Source organism: Drosophila persimilis, unplaced genomic scaffold, assembly GCF_003286085.1.
Source record: "Drosophila persimilis strain 14011-0111.01,24,50 unplaced genomic scaffold, DperRS2 tig00000002-arrow-pilon, whole genome shotgun sequence".
NCBI classification, from domain to species: domain Eukaryota; kingdom Metazoa; phylum Arthropoda; class Insecta; order Diptera; family Drosophilidae; genus Drosophila; species Drosophila persimilis.
Window position 1 is genome coordinate 9,464,143 of NW_020825289.1, and position 21,297 is coordinate 9,485,439.

A 21,297-nucleotide genomic window follows, 5' to 3' on the forward strand; every position below is an offset into this window, starting at 1 on the left:
ATATTTGTGGCGTTAGGACGGTATATTTTACACGGTATGGCGTTCAGATGGTATATTTTGCACGACGTCCGTATTTTTCCCAATTTATCGAAACATTTTTTTTTCAAGTGTGGCGGTGAAAAATTATTTTAAAGTTTGTGTTACGAACAATTGTTCTCTTTGGGGCAAGGCCGGCTAGCCAGTCTCAGTTTATTTTAAGGTTCAAAGCAGCTTGAAAAACAGAATTTTAACTTTATTTATGGAAATAGGGTATACAAATGTCCTTATAGGCATAGCTGAACTGGTTGACCTGCAACAATACGTAACATTCCATACACACTTACGTTTTGATCCGTACACACTTACGGTTTATGTTTTGACTTTATTGGTTAAAACCTTATTTTAGAAAAAATGCAAGAAAAATAAGTACTGAGTACTAGCTAATCGTGTAGAAAATTGGTGTATAAATCGGATTAAACTATGTGTTTAGCTAGGAAGTCATAGATAGCTAGTAACTCCAAATCGAATATCAAAATCGAGGAACTTACAAACAGTATTTCTTTCCGCGGCTTAACTCAAGCTGTTCACCTGTTTAAATAGAGGGGGATAAAGTGGGCTAAGGTTTTTTTTCTATCGGTATATTTACGGTATATTTTGAAAATAGGGTTCGGAGATAAGTGCATTAGCGGAAAATGGTCTCACAAATTTTTCTGTGATGGGCCGGGGGAGAGCGTAGTTTTTGTTAAAGTAGTGCGTTTTTTGCGAACTTCGGGGAAATTGTTTAATCATAATTTTAAGTGAACTGCGTTAAGTGGAGCCGCAAGAAGCGCGCGTGCCGGTTGTACCCAAAAGTGTTCAGTGGCCAGCTCCTGGTGGCTTGGAAAAATCCGCGAATGCGGCAAACGAAAAGTGCAGAGTAAATAGAAATTCGAAAATTTGAAAATTGTTGAAATAAATATCAAACAGATAAGTTAACGTTGGCAGAAAAAGAGTTAAGCGAAACCTGGTTCTGGTTCTGGTTTGGTCTCGGTATCGTGTTCGGGAGTGCCGAGTTTTCCGACCCCGCGAGACGAGGGTGGAAAACGCGTGAAAAGCGTGAAAAGAAAGGAAAACGGCAGGCAAGGCGTTGTGCGTGTGTGAGCCTGCGAATAATGTGAATAAATAAAAGACGTTGCCAGAAGGAAAAGACGCAGCGAAAACCCCACGGAAGCACGGAATGTCCGATCAACCATGGTCTTTCGGGGATCGGGATGAGGAGTAGCTACTGCAGAATCCAGTTTCTGGCTGCTGTGAGGCAAGGCGTCTCGTCAGGATTGAAGTCGAATCGAACCGAAAACCACCGCCGCCACCACCACCATTAAAAACAACAACATCAACCATAAAAACAACAACAGAAAAAGCGGAGCCAAAAATCTTGGCCCTTTCCTGGCATCACTGCACCCGCCGCCGATACCGCCTGGTTATTCCTGTTTGACTTCATTTTCACTCGTTTCGCTGCCAAATCGGCGCTACTTTCGCCACAAAAGATTAAAACACAATTTTCGGAAGGCAAGATGTCGACGCGCTCGCAATTAACCAAGGACTTGAACGGTGAGTAATTCTCTCTTTCGTCTCTGTCGCTCTGTCTCTCTTTCACTCTCTCGCGTTGTTTGTCTCCCCTGCACACACACATTCTCCTTCGAGCGGTGTTTGTGTCGTTCCTTTGTTTTGAGGAAGTGCATCTGCATCCCCAGCGCCGACGATGACGACGTTTTGTTTTCGGTTTTTACTGTTTTGTTTAGCCCGCTGCCGGCTTCCGTTTGCCTGAATGCGACACCCGAGTTGAGGGACAGGGATGGAGACAGGGACACAGACGGACCGTTCGCACGTTAACATTTCCACCCACCCAATGACAAATGGCCCCCCACACACACACACATGCAGACTACTCCCCCCCTTCCCTTTGATACAATCAGTTTTCGAAGCACTGTGTCGCAGGCAGTGGCTCTCCAACTTTGCTTTTAATTAATTTTTTACCCTTTTAAAAATGGGGCTTTCTGATTCAGTACTCCAATGTACAATGTACATATACAAAATAACGATCAATCTTTAAGGGTATCTTAAGCTTCAGCCGCGATGTATTATTTCCTGCTTTAATTGAGCTTAAACTTAGTATCGGAGCAGAAGCAGAAAGTGGAAATATCACTAGACCGTGTTTATGTGCTCGTAATAAACAGCTAATAAAAGTAGGTACATACCATATAAGCTAACTAAATAATACTTATTCAGCGGCCGTTTTTATTTTATTGTCATTCAGAGCTTCCTTCCATTCAACCATATTGATAACAGGGCATACAAATGCGTGTACTCTACCGAAGCAATCCTCGTGGTTACCAATTAAACTTCACGTTCAGGTTCCTACGGAAATCGGTTAACGCTTGGCCAAACGCCGGGGGGGGCCAGAACTCCACGGGGCGTGAAACCCAATCTGACAAAAGCCGAAACACTCACCGCTGGGCATGAAGAGCCCCCACCGTAATGTTCTATGACAGGTGTCTGTCTGGTCCAATATCGCAGGCTTCCGCAATCCCCCAACCCTTTCACACACTGGTTCCGAATCGAAGCGAAAACCGGAACATTTTGGTGCCCCATTTTCGCTATTTTTGCGGCTAGAGTGGATAACGTTTTGTGGTTGCAGAAGAACAATTGAAAAACTACCGTAATTTTAGAATTGTGTTGTTTTTCCAAATGATGGAATCTCTTGATCCATCCATCCATATATTTGTGTAGGTGTTTTTCTGATAATATATGTATATATCTTATCTATCCGATTTTACTATCACGGAAATTGGTAAATGTTTTCTACTATACTATCCATCATCCCGAAGCACTGTGCCCTGGCGATGTCAATGGGAATTTTCCCCAAGCTCGTCGCCACTGCGAGTAATTTAAATTGAGTGCAGTGACAGCGGAAGGAGGAGTCGGTTCTCTGTTCATGGTGGTTCTTGGTTCTTGGTTCTTGTTCCCAGGTGTAGGTGTTGACATGGTTGTTTCTTGTTTGTTTGCTTTACGTGTTGTTTGTCCAGGTGGTGGTCTCCTCTATCCTCCATGTGTACCACCGTCTACCTAACCCATCGAGATGCTCTCGTTGCTACTCCCGTGTTTACTCCGACTTTAGAAGAATCTTTTCCCTTCCAATTAGTATATTCTTATTAAAATTAAATGGGAAAAACCTTATGCAATCATCTCGATGTTTTATTTTCGACGGCTGTTGCAAATGAATTTGAATCTGAGTGCGCTGGAATGTGGCACACCCGCTCCAAATTGTGCATTGACAATTTAATTTATGATTCTGTCGCGACTTTCGTTCCAGTTGGCTACCAAAATAAACTTGATTCTGTCCCGCAGCTGTGTGGTGTTTTTGGCCTGGGGCTATCGGTGCTGCACCCGAAACTCAATTGGGCGTTATATAGTGGTCGTCTAGCGATCAGCTGTCTGATTTATTCTCGGCCTGACTGCACTGTTCATTGTTTTGAAAGATTTAAGACTGTTTGGACACCTGTCGCCGTCATTAATCATGCTGAAAATCGTTCCATCTTGCAAGGAAATTAACGATTGCCCGATAGAAGGCGCCGCCCACCCTTCTAAAGTTATAGGAAATATAAGATAAGAAGTCGGTATAAATTGATACCACAGAAAGATTGCGATTTGAGTGCAAGGTAATTAAACGCTTCCTTTGGGGACCCTTTGTCGTTTATCAACACTACGTCGCAATGCAGCAATAAATGAGGGGGTAAAAGCCCCATTTTCTTGTATGCCTATCAATGTTTTCTATTATCCAGTGTACTCGATTCTTTCTCTCTCTGTCCCGCTCTCTGTCTCTCGTTCGCTGCTGATAAGCCAGGGCCCGCTGATAAGGCGGTCGTGTTTATCGGGGGGGCTCTCAGTGCTTATTTCGACGCGTTTTGTGCCTGGCCTGTCTCTGTGGGCCCGCAAATCCGTTAAGAACGCGTCCCCCGGTCTTCGGACACACTCGCCGTACTAGTATGTATTTGTGTCTGTCTTTCTGTCGGTGTACTTGAACCGTTATTACGAATATTACGTGGATGGCTGGCATGTACACCAACGAGATGATGAATCACATCGATCAGTATTTGCGGCGCATTATGGAGCTGCAGATACGCGACGTGGTGAAGAAGCAGCGCGACGAAGGTGAGCGCCGTCGTTTCCATTTGTTTACCGTAATTTGAATGCGTCATTGCTGCGGCTGCACATTCCCGCTCTGTTGCTCTGTTGCTCTGTGGCTCTCTTTTGTTCTGTTCCGCCTTGGAACCGATCTATCGATCGATCTTCCAGTCGTTCAGGTGCGGTCTCTCCAACGATTTTGCACTTCATAAAAGTTTGCCCGACCCCCATCCTCCCCACTGACCCTCTGACCACACCTTGTACTCAAACGGAAATTGACTTGTTGAAAGTATATTGTTGCTCTTGCGGTTGCTCCTCTCTTTGTTTATTTGTTGTGTAGGGTCTTCAAAGGCTTATCTCTGGCAGCGACTTCCACTCCATTTACTCAGCGCCAGCGGGGAGTTTCGGGGAGAGAGCCCCCGAGGTCGTATACCATACTCATTGTTGCAATCGATTACACACAAAGTGGATGTGCAATAAGCCAAATAAACAGAATGATTGGGAAAAACAGTGCGTTCAGGAAGATTTTTCAAACAAAGGCAGAGTTATGGCCAACAAAAGTGCTTACAGACCAAGGAAATTTCTGAGTGGGATTTATGTGGAATGGACCGCCCAAATGCATCCTTCCACTGCCCCAATTCTAATAGACTTCAACCGTGCGAGGTCTCTGCCCTACCCCGCGGCCCCTCGGAAGACGTGTGTGAGAAAATTCCCAGCCAAAAGCCAAATCAAATGCAAATCAATTCACAAATTTATACAAATCTCAATCGTCGGGCGGAGCTGCTGCTCTCCGAAGGCCAATGCAAAAAAACAAAGGCAGTGGCAGTGGCGATTGCCCCAATTGGGGTTGCGAGAGCCTGACCCCGGGCTGACCCAGTTGCTAGCTCTCGATGATACTGTCCGCTCAGGTGGGGGATTATTTATGCCGCCAATTAAGTGGCGTGCTTACCATTCATTTGCAATGCAACTAAGTGGCAAATGGCCCGCCATTAGTGCGAATTTATAATCGCAGGCACCAGCCTCCGTTCCAGCACCCGCTCCCCCTCTCTCTTGGCGCGTCGCGGCTCTCTCTCTCTCCTGCTATCTTTGTTTTACTCTCACTTTCAGCTTGCTCCAATTTCAATGGCGCTGCTCTAGTTATCCTTGTTGCTCATTAGTGATGCATGTTTTCGTTGTTGCTTTGGCTCACGCATAGTAACGGCACCTGGGCGCTCTGAGCCAGACAATTTTCGGTGGATTGGGGGGTAGAGGAAGACGAAAGTTGGGGCCGAACTAGTTTGACAGCATCTCAAAAAAAAAATACATTGGAGAAAGAAGAAAGAACGAACCGCACGGCAGCGCCATTAAAAGCCAAAGCCGAAACACGCTCATGTGCTCCATTTTCCAATAGCCAAGTGCGAATCTCTCTCTCTCTCTCTTCCGCTCTCCTGCTGCTCTCTTTCTCTATGGCTATGGTGCTGGCTGGTGAAATTGTGTCACCCAACAAGTGACGTTAATGACGTCGGGCCTGACGCTCGCATCCCTGACCTGGCTCCCGCTCTGCTGCTGCTGCTGCTGCTGCTGCTGCTTTGGCCCACTTATATATTTTGGGCGAGCAAAAGAGGCGGACAACGGACCGAGAGAGTAGGAGAACCCGAACCTGTCGCTTTCTAATACTCTGCCACAATGGGCGAGCGCAGGCCGCAACGAAATTTTCGCACAATAAATTGCGTTTTGAGGTCAAGCAAGGCCCGCCCCGCCCCGCTCCGCCCGCAATGAGAGTCACACATACATATGTATGTACATATATGGGAGGCAGAAGGTGTTGTTTACGCCCAATTTGTTAAACAATTCGATCAACAGCTGTATAGTAAATGATTCACGGAAAATCAGATGACTCTTTTGTTTTGGTCACTGTATAATAACGGTGAATGACTTTAAACGATTGAAGATTCCTTTCTCTTACTCTTAAGAGTTGAGCATTTAATTAAGAGTCCCACTCTTCCCAATGCTTCCTACTTTCTCTCTTCCTTCTTGAAGTCCCTCCCACTCACTCTTCGATCCCCCGTCCGCCCACTGTCTTCGCCGTGTGCCCTATTGCACAAAAATATAATTAATATAACGTAAAGTAATCACAAACTTGCGCAAAGAAAGACGAAAATCAAAACAAAAAAACCTTCGTTTAACTTTCTTTTGTGCTGCGCTTGATGGAAGCGCCGGCAGCGGTAAGGGCAGCCGACAGCGACAGCGACAGAGACAGCGACAGCGACAGAGGAAGAGACAAATACAGAGGCCTTGCCATTGTTATATCGTACTCGGACTTTTTTCTCGCAAGCATTTAAAGCGATTGCCGTTAACTGAATTTGTTGTTGTGTGCGCGAATGATTCACTCTCTGTCGTCTGGCATGCACTGGGAGAAGCTAAGCTAAGCCTCTCTTTGGTAAACATTTAAATTTGAAAAATGATAAATGGGTAAGATAACTACCAGATTTCTGTTCTGTTTTCCCTGGGTAGTCATCATTATCTCTGTCACGACCCCTGCCCTGCGCCTTTCCCCCCTTTGACTGACCGTTTCAGAATATTGTGTGCAATTGCTGTCAAACTGCAAAATACTTTTCTGACAAGTTTTGACAGCCTTTGCTGCATTTGCAGGCGGAGACAGTGCTACAAACTGTTGTACAAACTACACAGACAATGCACGCACACACACACACACACACACGCCGGGGTGTTGGACTAAGAGATACTGACGGGTGACACATGCACTATGCACCATGCACCATGCACCCGCTCACGGCACAGTAGAGTCACTCCCAGCCCATAGGTAGGCGGAGGCGAAGGCGGAGGGGACAGGGCGATGGCGAGGGCAGACACTTGTAGTTGGGAGCGTATGAGTATTTTGAACTCGTGTAATCTCTGCCATTGTGCCGAGCTTTGCAGCTGCAAAAAGCAGATAAAATTGGGTCACATTCGTTGGGTTCTGAGTCTGAGCCAGCTTAGATGGTTGTCAATGCCGCCTGCAGATTCCGCTACGAAAAAAGGCCACAAACTGGACAAAAACTTGTTGGCCAAACTTTATGGGAGTATCAGTTCTTTGAACCCGATCTGGGTACATTACACGGCCATTGGAGAGCCATTTATGAGGCCCAAACCGTAAATCGAACGAAACAACCGCAGAAATCAATTAAAGCCAAATTTCCTTTTAGCGGAAATGGACCTGCGACAGTAACAGAGTGGGGGTTGAGCCAGACAGGTAATCATGTTGCATGTTCAATGTAATGGGCTTCTGGCTGTGGAGTTTCAGGTGTACATATATCTGTATCTGTAGAACTCCGCCCTCAGAGAAGTTCAATGTTTGCTCCTGTCGTCTCACCGCTCTCCACCTTCAATAACCTTTCCTCGTCTGGTTTGTCGTATGAGGGTATTTCAGAGCCATCATTCGGTTAGACATTCAATAAGAATATATAGCGAAATCCCAGTGGATGTCGGATATACCATGTGGCAATGTTTATGCGTGACAAATCAGTGACTTCTGGGAACTGTAGGCTAGCTGGGCAACTGGACTGGGTAGGGAGGAGAACTGCCAGCAAAGTAGTGGAAAGTTTTCAAAGTGTATAGAAACTTCGGTAATTTCCGTTCTCTATCATTTATTTGTTGTACAAGTAGTTCCGCTGCTTCTGCTCCGAATTTCATCTCTCTTTCGTACACGTTATTGACATAGTGACGCCCAATACGTACCTCTGTTTGAGAGTTCAGAAAGGGAGTGGGAGAGGGAGCGGGATAGAGTGCCCAGGTTCATTCACATTTCGAAGCGCTCGGCCTGCAATTAAGAGAGAATCAGTCAACTGTGGTTCACTGTTGTTGCCATCTCACTCGCTCGGCTTCTTCACGCGACAGGCCCGGGTCTTCCAGTGGGGTGTGGTGTGGTGTGGTCTGTGCGTGTCGAAATGTCTTAACAATCTATTTTGGCCATAACGCACAATTGGCACTCATTATCGTAGTCACGCCGTCCTCCCATGGGCATGGGCCGTGGGCCATAAAGACAAAATGCCTTAATATTTATTTTGCCCAGCACTTTGTGGCCGGGCCTAGTGAGTGTGGTCAGGCTCGGAAATTGGCCGGCCGCAGCTCTTTTTATGGCCGTGAAGGGAGGGGGGGGCGTCATCATGCAAATCCATTGCCAAGCGTTACCCGAATGCCCGTATCTGCTTTTCACTTTCCACTGGCACCACTCCAAAAGAGGGAGAGCGGCGGAGAGAGAGAGAGAGAGTGATTATCGGGAAGATAGCTGGAAGAGAGGCAAAAAATATCTCCTTTCGTTTCGAGGGAGCGGCACCTCTGCTATGCCGGCAGTCAGAATTTTTGGCATTTCAATTCCATTTCCCCCTCCTTCGCGTGCGGCATAGCCAGACACAAGGAGTCATAACTCTCGACTCCAGGCCCCAGAGAAAAAAGAGCCGGAGGCATGCCTGTCGCATGACATAATATGTAGGCTTACCTCCCCCTTGCACTTGAGCATGCTGCTCTTCCTCGTCGTCGCTCGGCCGTGTGTGGGAGTGTGTGTGTGTGTGTCTGTGTTTGGCTGGAGTGAAAGAGAGAACGTGTGAGAGTATGCTAAGTAGCTGGCGGCACAGGCACGGCATTGCCCCGTGCCCCTATCCTGCTCTCACGGCTCCCCGGGGGGGCTGTACGTGTTTCGTTTGAAAACCTTTGAATCAATTCGTTATACGGGCAATGATATAATTCCCGATTTTAGCATGCATAACGCCACAAAGCGCGACACACACATATGTATAACGATATGTGCATACATATGTATGTGTGATATCGTAATAATATTTCAAGTTTTTATTGTGCGACGCAGCTGCACAGCGGACCTCGGATGTCACTTAATTGCATTTCCGCTTGCCTCCAAGATGATATTTATACCGTTTCATCTCTCTCTATCTCTATCTCTCTTTGCAGAAAGTGTCAAATCGATTCTGGGGCGCCACACAAAGATACTCGTCAAGTATATGGTCAAATTGGAAACGAAAGGCGATAAGACGGAGAATCGTGTTTTGGTAAGTGGATCCCCCCAGCCCGCATCCACCTTCCGCCAGTGGCTGGACTTTCAACAAGCTGCAGGTGCCGCATATGCTGCTGCTGCCTGTCAGCGGCACAGATTCAAATGTTTGCCTCTCTGTCGGGCAGTCCAGTGGTCCAATTTGTGCATGGAAATTGCATTCTGCAGCCAAATTGCCAGCAAATGAATGAATTGTCAAGTACACTTAGGGCCCAGGCATGACCTGAAGTGTTTTTCCGAAGTAATTGAAGGAGCAAGGAGACAAACTTTGTCCCAGACTCAGTATTAAACGCCCAAAACTTTTTACGAAAATTCTCCTCAAAAATCAGAAAATGTTGAAATATTCTCGAAAGTCTAGGAATAATGAATAATAATGTTCAGTAATTGAATTGAGACAGGTGTCGAAATGGGGGGCACTTGGCACAAAGCCCCACAAATTGAACAAGGAGACAGAGAAATGAGGAACGAGGTTATTATTGAGAATTATAGATTAAGGTCAGGTCAGTTGTCGAGTCAAGGAAGGAGTTCCCTCATTGAATTATCCAAAAAGCTGGAAATCTGTTCAGTATTTTGAACCATCCCAGACTGAGTAGCAGATTTTCTGAAATACTAATCCCTACGTGAAGGTCATCTCAAGTTCTGTAGCTTTTGTATAGAATCTAAAAGGTAATTATCGGAACTATTTGGGAAAAAAAGCATTTTGAAAACGATGATGCCATCCGTAAATTAAAGCAATTAACATACGTAATTCAATCATCAAAGATTAGATTTCAATTTCAACAATTGAATCAGTTTTAGCTCTTACAGTTTTAGCTCCATCTCAGCTCTCAGCTATCAATCCGTAAACTTAATTAAAACCACTCTCGGGGGAGACAATCTCGAGGGAAAAAGAATACTTTCTGGAGGCAAAAGTTTCCCACCTGCCTGCCCCGCACCGCCCCGCCCGCCCAGTCACTGTCTGTAATTGATATTTTATAGCATACTTAGCGGCGACACGGCCCTTGCCCTTTTGGAGGCCAAGCTATGCTAATTTCTTGGATGGCCAGGCCGACAAAACTTGTACGGCCGCTTGAGGAGCTCACACAGCCGGAAAATTGATTTGTGCAAGCCGCTTACCCGTATACTCCTACTCCCACGTCGCGTACGGTGGCTGAGACAAAGTGTCCAATTACCAAAGTCGGCCGGAGCTCCTCTGCTGCTTCTACTGCTTTGTTGCCTCTGCATTTGAGTGGCTAAACGAATTATGTGACGCACTTTGATTTCCAATTGGAAGGCAGCGAACTTTCTTTATCAATGCAGAAGTTGAGGAGCAGAGAGACAGCCACCGGGACTGGGACAAAGGCCGTAGAAAATTGAATTTACCCTGCAAAGAATACCCACGATACAGGATATTTCTTTGAGTGTAGGTCCGCTGGCTAATGGAGTTACTCTCCACTAATGAGCCACCTCCCTAATGGAGTTGCAGTTTTGTTTCAGAGTGTCTAGAGTGTCTGCCTTTTGATTTCCAATTAAAACACTCTGTCTAATGGTTCTCTCCTTGCAGGTCTTTACTCCCGTGCGGGTTTACTTGCTGAATGCCAAAGTGCCAACGAAGGTGAGCCTTTTAACGCACGTCCTGTGCATCAACGCTAATTCTTCTTTTATCTCGTATTGCTTTCAGATCGAATGCCATTTCCACTATCTGGACATTGTGGGGGTCGAGAGCAAGAAGTCCACCCACTTTTCCATTGTGACCAACGATCGGCCATACTCGTTTGCCACCACCGGCGATGCGGGCAATTTCAGCTCGGTACGGAGCCCTCCATCCATTCAATTATTATTATTCTAAAGTACAATATGTGTATAATTAACTCGATTCCATCTTTGTGCTCATTCTGCAGAACGCTGATGTCATTCTAACCGATTTGGCCTCAGCCATCAAGCAGATATTTCCAACAGTTCCTCTAAAATACATCATCCGCAAGGCAAGTATGAATGTTAGCCAGATGAATCCATGAAATCACTTGATTCTGGGATCGTTTATTGATGGAGTGTCAATGGAGAGCTTTTGCCAATGGAAAACCCACTCCCGAAAAGGGTGTAGAGAGACGACAATCCACTGACTACTGACTGACTCACGTCGGGCTTTAATTAATGTTTAATTGAATATTTAGCGAACAATTGTGTGTATCTGGTGTGCCTCACCCACAGCCATGCGTGCGTTCCATCTGCACTGCTCCCCCCTCCGGCCAATTAGGGGCTTAAGTGCATAAACGTTGTCATCTGGCGCAGTCGGGGTTAATAATTCAATGCATTTATAATGCTCCTACAACTGGCACACGAGTTTGTTATAAAATATGCTGGCTATACGTTTATGCAAATCGGGCAGATCCGCCCACCACCGGCCACCACTCGGAGCGGCACCCACGTCATAATTTAAGAATAAGTACTCTCCCTTTCGCTCTCTTGGGGCGAGTACTATCATCTTGCAAAGCAAGTATTCCACTGGGACTTATACCACACCGTATAGGGTATCGTGGGTGTCTGTCTGTCTTAGGCAAGAGTATCTGAAACCTCGGCCCTTGAAGCTTCCACCTCTCTTGTTTTCCATTGTCGAGTGGGGAAAAAGGCAGCCAGCAATTGAAGCAACATGTTTGGATAATTGCCACATGACACGCGAACTGTTGACGACTCAAAATCTAGGCATCAAAATTCACATTAAGCAAAAGTGTTAAACGCGAGATTAAGCAGGCAGGCAGGCCTGCCCAAAGTGGGGTCGCTTCCGAGTCCAAGTCCGAGTCCGAGGAGTCATGGAACTGTGAATTGTTCTTCAAGTTGGTCAACTTGCAGCACAACAATGTCGGACACTTGAAACCCTGGAAGCTCTTCAAAACTTGATGAAGTTTTTCCAAAACAGATATTTGCAGCAGGTCTCTGAACTTTTTGCATTTCTCTCTCTGTCTCTCTTTTCAACAGATCGATATACAGCCCCCGGAACGGGAGACAATTTTCTCCGAGGAATTCCGACCCTCCGATCCGCGGAATGTGGGACCCTGCGGTGGCTTCAGCGCCCAGTACGCCTGCATGTGCGACTTCCATGGGGTGCCGTACCGCGAGGAGGTGGCCTGGGATGTGGACACCATCTATCTGTCCCACGACACGCGAGTCCTCAACCTGCGCGACTTTGACCACTTGGAACCGAAGTAAGTTTCTAAGTGGCTAATGAGGATTATAATTGACTGAATGACGTTCTTCTGTTTTATGCAGAGACTTGATGGCCATCGTTTCGGCGCTGGAGTACAATACGTTTTTTCGTGGCCTAAAGGCCGCCCACATGCGTCTCTCCCACGAAACCCTGGAACGCATCCTGCACGTGCTCAAGCGCTCGATGTGGCTGGAGGAGCTGCATCTGGAGGCGTTAGGCTTAAGGTGAGCATTCAGCCACATTCCGAGTAATCTGCGTGACACTGATGGCATATTATCGCTCTTTTCAGATGGGATTTCCTGAACAAGTTATCTATATCTGTGATAACGAATAGCAATCCCGCCATTCGCACCATCGATCTGAGCCACAATATAATTGAGGACAAAGGTGTGTCTCCCCCAGGCCATGCAGCCATCCAGCCCCCTATTCCCAAACCCCTTAATCCTCTGCCCTGCCCCCGAGAGCCGCCACGCGTAATCCAATTAATCCAATTCTTGTCTACTCTACCCATCTGTTCTCTTTGTGTGTTCTCTTGTCGATTGTGTTGTCGATTTTCCTTTTTGTTTCGATGCTTATTGTCGATTATGTGTGACATTTTGTTCGTGTAGGTGCAAGCTCGTTGTGCGCCCTACTTGGAAAGATTGTACAAGGTTTGCAGCCACTAATAGAAACATCATTTATCATTTATCTCTAAATATATAATACCTATTGCCATATTGTAATACATTTGCCATGCCATGCCGTTCTTGCCATTGTTGTTGCTGTTGTAAGCGCTCTTGTTTGTTGATTTCATCAATATTTGCAATACGATTATCCAAAACTAATCCTCCCACCCGACATGTCCTTCCCGTCCATAACCCATTGCCACAAATGCCCCCCGCCCCTCTGCAAATTGCCACCAAAGTTAGCACTCAGTCAGACCTTATTTCATACTCTTCTTCATGCATTTGATATACCAAAATATTGGTCCAGAAATTAGTGAAAAATTCCCCAATTGGAACCACCACAGATCATGCTTCATTCATGTCAATATCTCTCGTTGTTCGTCAAATATCGTTCCTTAGAGTTCCTTAGTTCCATTTGCTAAAGCATTTGTGTTTCTTTTCTGCTGCTTAGGTGCCATACATCTGGCCGGACCCATAGCCAAGGTGTCGAAGGGTCTGTGCAAGCTGGCCCTGGCCCACTGCGGCCTCACCTCGAAGGGCGTCAACCAGATGTCGCACTCACTGACGCTCAATCAAAGTATTTCGAACTCGCTCACGTATCTAGACCTAAGTGGTAATAGTCTCAAAGATGATTTAACCGTGAGTACTGCCTGCGTCTGCAACCAAATGGAGCTACAACTGAATCTGCTATTTGTTTCGCAGAATCTGCACAATTTCCTGGCTCAACCCAATGTGCTGGAGCACCTGGACCTGGCCTCGACTGACATCATGCTGGAGAATGTATGTATCTTGGATTAGAAATCGAATCTATGGAGAATCTCCAACTCAAACAATATCCATTTAATCCTTTAGCTGTTTGGAGCTCTGCTGCGCGGCTGTGCCACGCATCTGGCCCACCTGAATGTCTCGCACAACTCGTTCAGCACGAAGAAGGGCAAGGAGATACCGCCCTCGTTCAAGCAGTTCTTCACCAGCACATTGAGCCTCAAGCATCTGAACATCGCCGGCTGCAAGCTGCCCATGGAGGCGCTCAAGAACCTGCTGCTCGGCCTGGCCTGCAACGAGTCCACGGCGGGCCTCTACCTGGACCTCAGCAGCAATACGCTCGGCACCCAAGGCGCCCACGTGCTCGAGTCCTGCATACACGGCGTACGTGTGCTCCAGAGCCTGGACATCAGCGACAACAGTGAGTGGTGGCCAGAGCATGTCTTTACCATTGGGTGTCGCAATCCCTAACCTAACTGTTCGAATCCCCTTGCAGATCTGGATGCAGAGCTCGCGCCCGTGCTGACGGCCATTTCGAAGAACCCCTCGATTCGAACGCTCCACCTGTGCCGCAGTCTGACGGGCATGAAGCCGAAGCACATACCCCCTGTGATGGACGCCCTGGTGAACCTCATCCAGAAGGACGACTTCCCGCTGGCCGAGCTGGTGTTGTCGGAGAACAAACTCAAGCACGACCTGCACGACTTCATCAACGCCCTCGGCAGCAACCAGAGTCTCCAGAAGCTGGACATCAGCGGCAACTTCATGGGCGACGTGGGCGCCCGGCTACTCGCGAAGGCGCTGCAGATCAACAATCGCCTGCGCACCATCTACATGGACAAGAACGGGGTCACGCTGCAGGGGTACGCGGACATTGTGTACGCGTTGGAGCACAACCACAGCATGCGCACCATCCCCTTTCCGGTGTTCGATATTGCGCCGCACCTCAAGAACCATCCGGACAAGACGGACGCCGTCATGCGCAAGATGCAGGAGCTGCTGCAGCGCAACTGCAATGGTCTGCAGCGGACCAATGGTCAGGGCTTTCGGCTGCAGCACGGCTTCATGCTCTCCTCCACTCACCAGCTGGTGGACAAACTCGTGGCCGAGACGCAGGACACCATCTCGATAGCCAAGGGCGGGGGCGGAGACTCGGCTGCCTCTGCCGTCCAGCGGCTGATCACCGACGCCGAGAACTGCAAGCAGCTGATGCCCAAGCTCCAGGAGGCCGTGCGCAGCGATGCCCATCCCATCGAGATGAAGCTGACGCGAGTGGCCAGCGAGCTGGGCTACACGATCAAGAGCTACCTCGAGGAGACCCTAGAGACCATGATACGCACCGGCATCGAGCAGTGCCCCAAGACCCTGGGCAATCAGATTGTGATCCAAGATCTGCGCAAGGCGCTCGCCGAGCGACTGGTGGTCCCCGAAGACTTTCTGCAACAATGCCTCCTCAACAATGCCGGCAGCGAGATAATGAACAAAGTTGGGTGAGTGTCACAAAGATGGAAATGATCAGGGCTACAATAGGTTAAGAAAGTGACTGTTGAAAGAGTTGGAAGATTGGGAGGACTATAGTATACAATGGAACAACAAATATATATTTAAATGAACTTCGCAGTAAGCGGATCCATAGAGCATCATCTTGCTTTATATACAATGCTCATAGCTATCGCTAGAGCAAGATTCGAAGGTCGAATTCAAGCGCGAATTGCGATAACTGAGAGAAAAAAGGAGACCAAACGGAGTCTTGATATGGGAAATGTTTAGGAAAATTGTAGAATTTCATTTGAATATGATTACAGAATGGTGAGCATTGTAGAAAGATTAAGATTAGGATACAGTAGAATTTTTAGTAAATATTAACACAGTTATTAGTCATGATTCGCAAACGAAAAAAGAAATGAGGCCGAAGCTGTAGATACACTTACAGCTGGACAGCACTTTCTGTGATTCGTGAGTGATCTATGAAAGGTTACAGCCGACAGAGTAGTTTCCATAAAAACAGACTAATTAATATGCAAACTGACCAAGAATTTGTATGGCAAGCCCAAATGGGGCTACCCTCTGGAAGAGTATGGGAAGCAAGCAAACAAACATATTGTTTTTGCATATTTTAAATTGCGTTTCGAGTGGCGCTCTCTGCCAGCGAAGCAGCCTCTCCACAACGCTCGACTCCCCACTCTCAGTTGGAATGTGGAGAGTGGAGAGCACTGGCATTAGCACGTGTGTGTGTGTGGGGGATAGTGGTAGAAATAGAAAGAGCGAGAGAGCATACTCCCCGATAAGATTAAAAAACACACACACAAGAAAAACAGAAACAGCTGAATGCAGTTCCACTGTGCCAAAGGGGATATCGGACTCAAACGCGTCTGTGGGCCAGAGCCAGGCACATAGGATATAGGAATAGACATATGTATACATTTCTAAGAAAACATATGTGTCGCGATATTGTGTGAGCGCCAGCAAATAGTCCGAGGAGAATCCAGTGCGAATCAGTTGGCAGTCATCGTGCGACAGCTGTTGAGCAGCGACCCCCGACCAGCATAGAGATGGGTCTGATGCGCACTCTGTGCTGCTGCTTCGGCGGCTCGTCCTCGAAGGCCCAGGGCAGCAGTCCAGTCTACAGAGTGTGTCCCGATGAAGAGGTGGAACCTTCGCCTGCCCTTTTGCCCGCAGATCCAGAGCCAGCTGGCCAAAAGTAGCCCTGCTCTCCGGCTCCCCTTCGACTCCATTGACTAATTGGTGCTTGGTTCTTTACAGTGAGATTGAGCAGACGCTGGCCGCCGCCATCTCGGACCGGGCAACGGATGAGGTGCTGGAGGCATTGACCCGCTATCGCCGGGGCATGGGCATCGCCGAGTCGCCGTCGGTGCTGCTGGATGAGCCCCAGACGCCGGACATTGTACGCAGTCGCTCCAGTCATGTAAGTAGTGTGCATCGATCTACCTATGCGTCTATCGAGGAGGCACCCCCCTTATCAGGCCCGGGGCAAAGCTGGCTCATGTCACATGTGATGTCATGGCCCCTAAGGCCCCCAGAGAGAGGTACCCACTTTCGACAAAAGTGGAGCACCTCGCCAGCGACTGAGCCAGTTGGCCGCCGACTCCGCTTATCAGCATTCGATTAAATATTGGGCCAGTTTTGGGGGGTTGCCGAATCGACAAACTATTTGGAGTGGACCACAACACAGACAGCAACAGACAGCGACGAGCAAACACTAACCGATCGCACATACCCTTCAACTCTGACTCTTGCAGGATGCGGACGGGCTGATCATACGCCCGGGCGGACGCGGCTCGATACTGCCCAAGCTGGGCCTGGAATCGCCCACTGTAAGTGTTGAAAATCTGTCGCTACCCAATTGGATGCAATAGACACCTCCAAAAAAAATAAACCAAAAACCAATTAGACCATAGAAATACATCGAAGATTGCAAGCGAATAGTGTAGAGTGCTAAATGCTGAGAAGAAGTCACACCCTCATAGATACACACACATACACCCATATAGCATATATACGTATATACGTACATTCATGTGTAAAATGAACTCAAAACAAACCGTAGCTGGAACAAACACACGATCGCAAATGAAAGACATCGAAATCGAAACAAATTAAAGTGCAATATGCACCAGCATACCTCCTACATACTCGTGCATACATACATCATTGAATCATCGAATCTCATTAATAAATTATGTACTCAAATGTGTATTCAAAATGCTCATGCTCATTATTTTTCTCATGTCTTCCTGCCCCCGACAAACACCCAACCAACCAACCATCAACCATCAAATCAACCAAACCAAACCAAATCAATGTACAAAAACCGCAACAACTCGTACTCGTAATCGTACTCGTACTCGTACTATATAAATATAAACTACTATATTTAAACCTTGTCTCCAACTCATTTACATAATTGCATTTCAAAATCAAACAAACACAAAAGAAATTGGAATATCTCAACCTTGTAAGTAGTATTTGTCATATCTCTCTTTCTCTGTTTCCCTCTGTCTCTATCTCTGTATAACTCTGTAGTTGGGTCGATGAATCAGCTGCCTCTGGGACTGCCAGCGAATCATGGGGCAGATGCTCCTTGATTCCCCGACAGCTGAGAGCTGGCTGAGAGAGATCGGACCCAACTCTTATCCTTAAATTTATGCCATTCCATTCCCCCGCTCTGCTGTAGTCTGCTCGTTTCTGTAGAATATCTATATCTGTTTTAAACCGTAGTCGATCCCCCGAAATACAAACACATTTCATTATTTCACACAAACCATAAACACACCCGTAGAAATCCCTCCCCGACCCGCCCCTCCGAATATGAAGGATTTGCAGACACCTCCATCTAATGGAGTCCATCTAATGACATCCATCCACCCCGCAGGCCACTCCCCATCTGCCCACCAAGCGGCGCAGCGTTGCCCGAAAGGTTCGTCCCCAGTCGGTCGTGGAGAATCTCAGTCTGAGCCACATACCGGATCTGCTGGAGTCCCCCTCCTCGCATCGCTCCAACTCCCAGCTGTCGACCCGCGGTGCAGCTGCCGGTGCCGCCGCCTTGGCCGCTGCCAGCAACATGACGGACAGCATCGCGGCCATGGACGATGGCGGCGTCGACGAGTGCTGCGACTCTATCACCGAGCTGCCCAGCGCCTCGTTCCAGCTGCAGCACCTGGTCAAGGGACGACCGAAGCGGGCCAAGACGCGGGCCCCGACCCGGCCGCTGGTCAGCGCCGAGTGTGCCGGTGGCGGCAGGGAGATTGGCGAGGGACTGGAGCACTTCTTTCGTCCGGGATCGGTGACACCCACCACACTGACGCCCCTCGTCTCGCCCACGTCGGAGGAGTGCAGCTCGCTGTCGTTTGTCGACAGCCCCACCATGAGCCGCGATGGCAACGGACACATGACCTCCGAGGAGACCACGCCCATCCTGGAGGAGCGCCGACCAATCAAATTAGAGCGCCAATCGCCCCTCCTCAAGAGTAAGTGAATCCTGGATAATCTACAGAACCATATCTGATGATGCCTTTCCCGCAGGTGCCTCCTGGGCCACCCGGTCGCGCTCCACGGACAACCTCGAGAAGTATTCGCCGTTGGTGGGACGCAAATCGCCGCTGGTCAAGATGCGCACCGAGGGTGGGCCGGGCTCGGGTGCTGCCATGGAAGAGGGAGCCACATCCGGATTGCTCAAAGCGGGCAACCGCGATGACAAGATGCGCTCGCCGAGCAGCGATTCGATCAAGAGCCACGCCACCAGCGGCGAGGGAAGCGTGATAGTGAAGACGGGCAACGGAATCCTGCGCACGCCCATTGTGCTGCAGAAGCCGCGTCCCTGGTCTGTGGTGGGCAGCGAGCCCAAGTCCAGCGATCTGGTCACTGGAAACGGTACCGCCGAGTCCAACAAGACGACGCCGGACAAGCTGCAGGAAGGTATGAAATGGGAGGGGGGTCTGAATCCTATCAGCAATCACTAATCACTCTTTTCTGTTCAGATGTTGAGGTGCTGACCTTTGGCCAGAGCACCGGCGGCTCGATAGTGGGTATCACACCGGGCATAGCCATAGCAGGGGGCGGCAGTGGCGGGGGCAGCATTGTGGGCATTACACCAGGTGAGCGCCGGACACTGTTCCCATAACGAAAACGAAACGAAATAATCAATCTTCTGTTGCAGGAGCTGCCCTTGAGAAGAAGTCTGTGCGCGAGCTGGCGGCAGGCCTTAGTCGATTGGGTAAGTGGAGTGTCCCAGTCAGTGCATGAGAAGATGTATGCGATGCCTGCCCAGCACTTTGTAGATCTATCTCCATTCGTAGATGTAGATTTTTGCAAGCTTAAACTATTTTTATTTTGTATCTTATTTATTTTCATATTTTGATTGATTTGTTGTACTCGTTAAATGTAAAGAACTCCCCATGAAACCGCCCGTTATGCCCAGAACCCTCCTGAACACAGCAGGTGGGCGCACGAGCAATGCATCTTCCACCTCCTCGAACTCGTCATTGTCATCCTCCACCAGTGGCGGTGGGACCACAACTACTACAACAACGACTACAGTATTAAATACCCAGAACCAGGCGCGCTCAAGGATTGTGAGCACCACGAGCAGCAACAGCGAGAGCCAGGAGACGCTGAGCAAGATCACCATCACAGAGCACGGCGGCAGCAGTCAGTCCATCAGCCACTCGAGCACCACCGAGAAGAAGCACGCCATGGCCTGCGCCAGCCTCATCAGCAATGAGATCCTGAGCATGCGCAACGGTCAGCTGAGCGGCAAGTCGGGCAGCTGTGCGGAGAGCGGCGGCATCAAGCGCATCGCTGGCAAGGAGATCTCAACGCTATTCGAGGTTTGAACCCGGAACCACAGCTGCTTCAATCATGAATCGCCGTTCGAAATTTTTGGTGGCCTCGTTGTTTCGGTTGCTCATCCTGTGCGTCTAACATTTGTTGTCTAGTGTGTAGTCCCTAGGTTGCATGTCACTAGCACTCATCCTGCATCTGTATGTTGCCTGTTGTCATAGTAATTGTTAAGCTGAGAAATACGAAAATAACGTATACACACGTTTAACCTCTGCCCATCCGAACAGGAGACATTAGCTGAAGACCTGCAGCGCACCACCTCGACACGACGCATGTTTAGAGAGACTACGCCCTACACAAAGGAGGATGTCGTTGATTTATAAGTTTTCTAGTTATATGCTCAACATTCCTTTAGATCGTCCCTGGCCCACCCTAACTCCGACCCCGCCCCATCCCATCCGAGAGCCGGCCACAGTTTTGTGTGATCGATCGATCCAAAGGGATGATTAGATGATGATATGTTTAAGACGAGAAGATATGTAGAGACGGTAACGGAAACGAGGTTGCAACTTATTCGTACTGAACCATTAATTTATGTGCAATGGCGCGTGTGTATTGTTTTCCTTTGGCAATTTTGTGGAATGAACGTGATTTATTTATTGATATACATACCTACTATATAACCTACATTTTATCCAAATTAACCTTTGCATATTTATAAAGATGTTTTTGTGTACTATATTTTATATTTTATGTATTTTAAATGATTTAAGTGCCAATTATATACAGAACTAAAAGAAATCTATTTTTAGCGCGTGCTATTAAACAATTTCAATGAAACTAACGAAGGAGCGCAATGAATATGATATGATATGTATCTATGAATGAGAGATATGGAGAGATTATACGATGTATACACTTTATGTAGATCGATTGCGTGCATACGAACTATTTTAATGGCCTACACCTAAACAAATCGAAATGAAATACAATATTTTTTATAACTGCTTCCAAATACACGTATTTATCGTTTATTATTTCAATAGTTTTCATTTTCCTTACAACTATACACGTACATATGTATATATAGGTACATACATGTGTGTGGTATTAAAACGACAATCCGTTTCAAATATTCAAGCGCCGTTTGCGACAAAGAACGTATGCATTTATTTACTGAGAAGCTCTGCTCTGAT

General features: G+C 47.7%; 1 protein-coding gene across 8 annotated transcripts; it reads left to right on the forward strand.

The window, feature by feature from the left end:
* The first annotated feature begins 730 nt into the window (after positions 1-730).
* LOC6591016 (F-actin-uncapping protein LRRC16A) lies at positions 731-21,103 on the forward strand. Of its 8 annotated transcripts, XM_026986814.1 has the most exons (22): positions 4,050-4,170; positions 9,088-9,185; positions 10,731-10,781; positions 10,848-10,976; positions 11,068-11,151; positions 12,143-12,369; positions 12,434-12,595; positions 12,661-12,758; positions 12,980-13,021; positions 13,488-13,675; positions 13,739-13,816; positions 13,889-14,222; positions 14,298-15,291; positions 16,565-16,727; positions 17,062-17,136; positions 17,757-17,777; positions 18,195-18,789; positions 18,845-19,237; positions 19,300-19,416; positions 19,479-19,535; positions 19,709-20,148; positions 20,389-21,103. In XM_026986814.1, the coding sequence occupies exons 1-22, from the start codon at positions 4,065-4,067 to the stop codon at positions 20,482-20,484; spliced, it is 4,548 nt and encodes a 1,515-aa protein (XP_026842615.1). In that variant the 5' UTR covers positions 4,050-4,064; the 3' UTR covers positions 20,485-21,103. The 8 variants fall into 8 exon arrangements, with proteins under 8 accessions (XP_026842618.1, XP_026842619.1, XP_026842615.1 ...); XM_026986817.1 differs by lacking the exons at positions 4,050-4,170; positions 12,980-13,021 and adding an exon at positions 731-1,569 and having other exon boundaries at positions 20,389-21,102; XM_026986815.1 differs by lacking the exon at positions 17,757-17,777 and having other exon boundaries at positions 20,389-21,102.
* Positions 21,104-21,297: the final 194 nt, after the last annotated feature.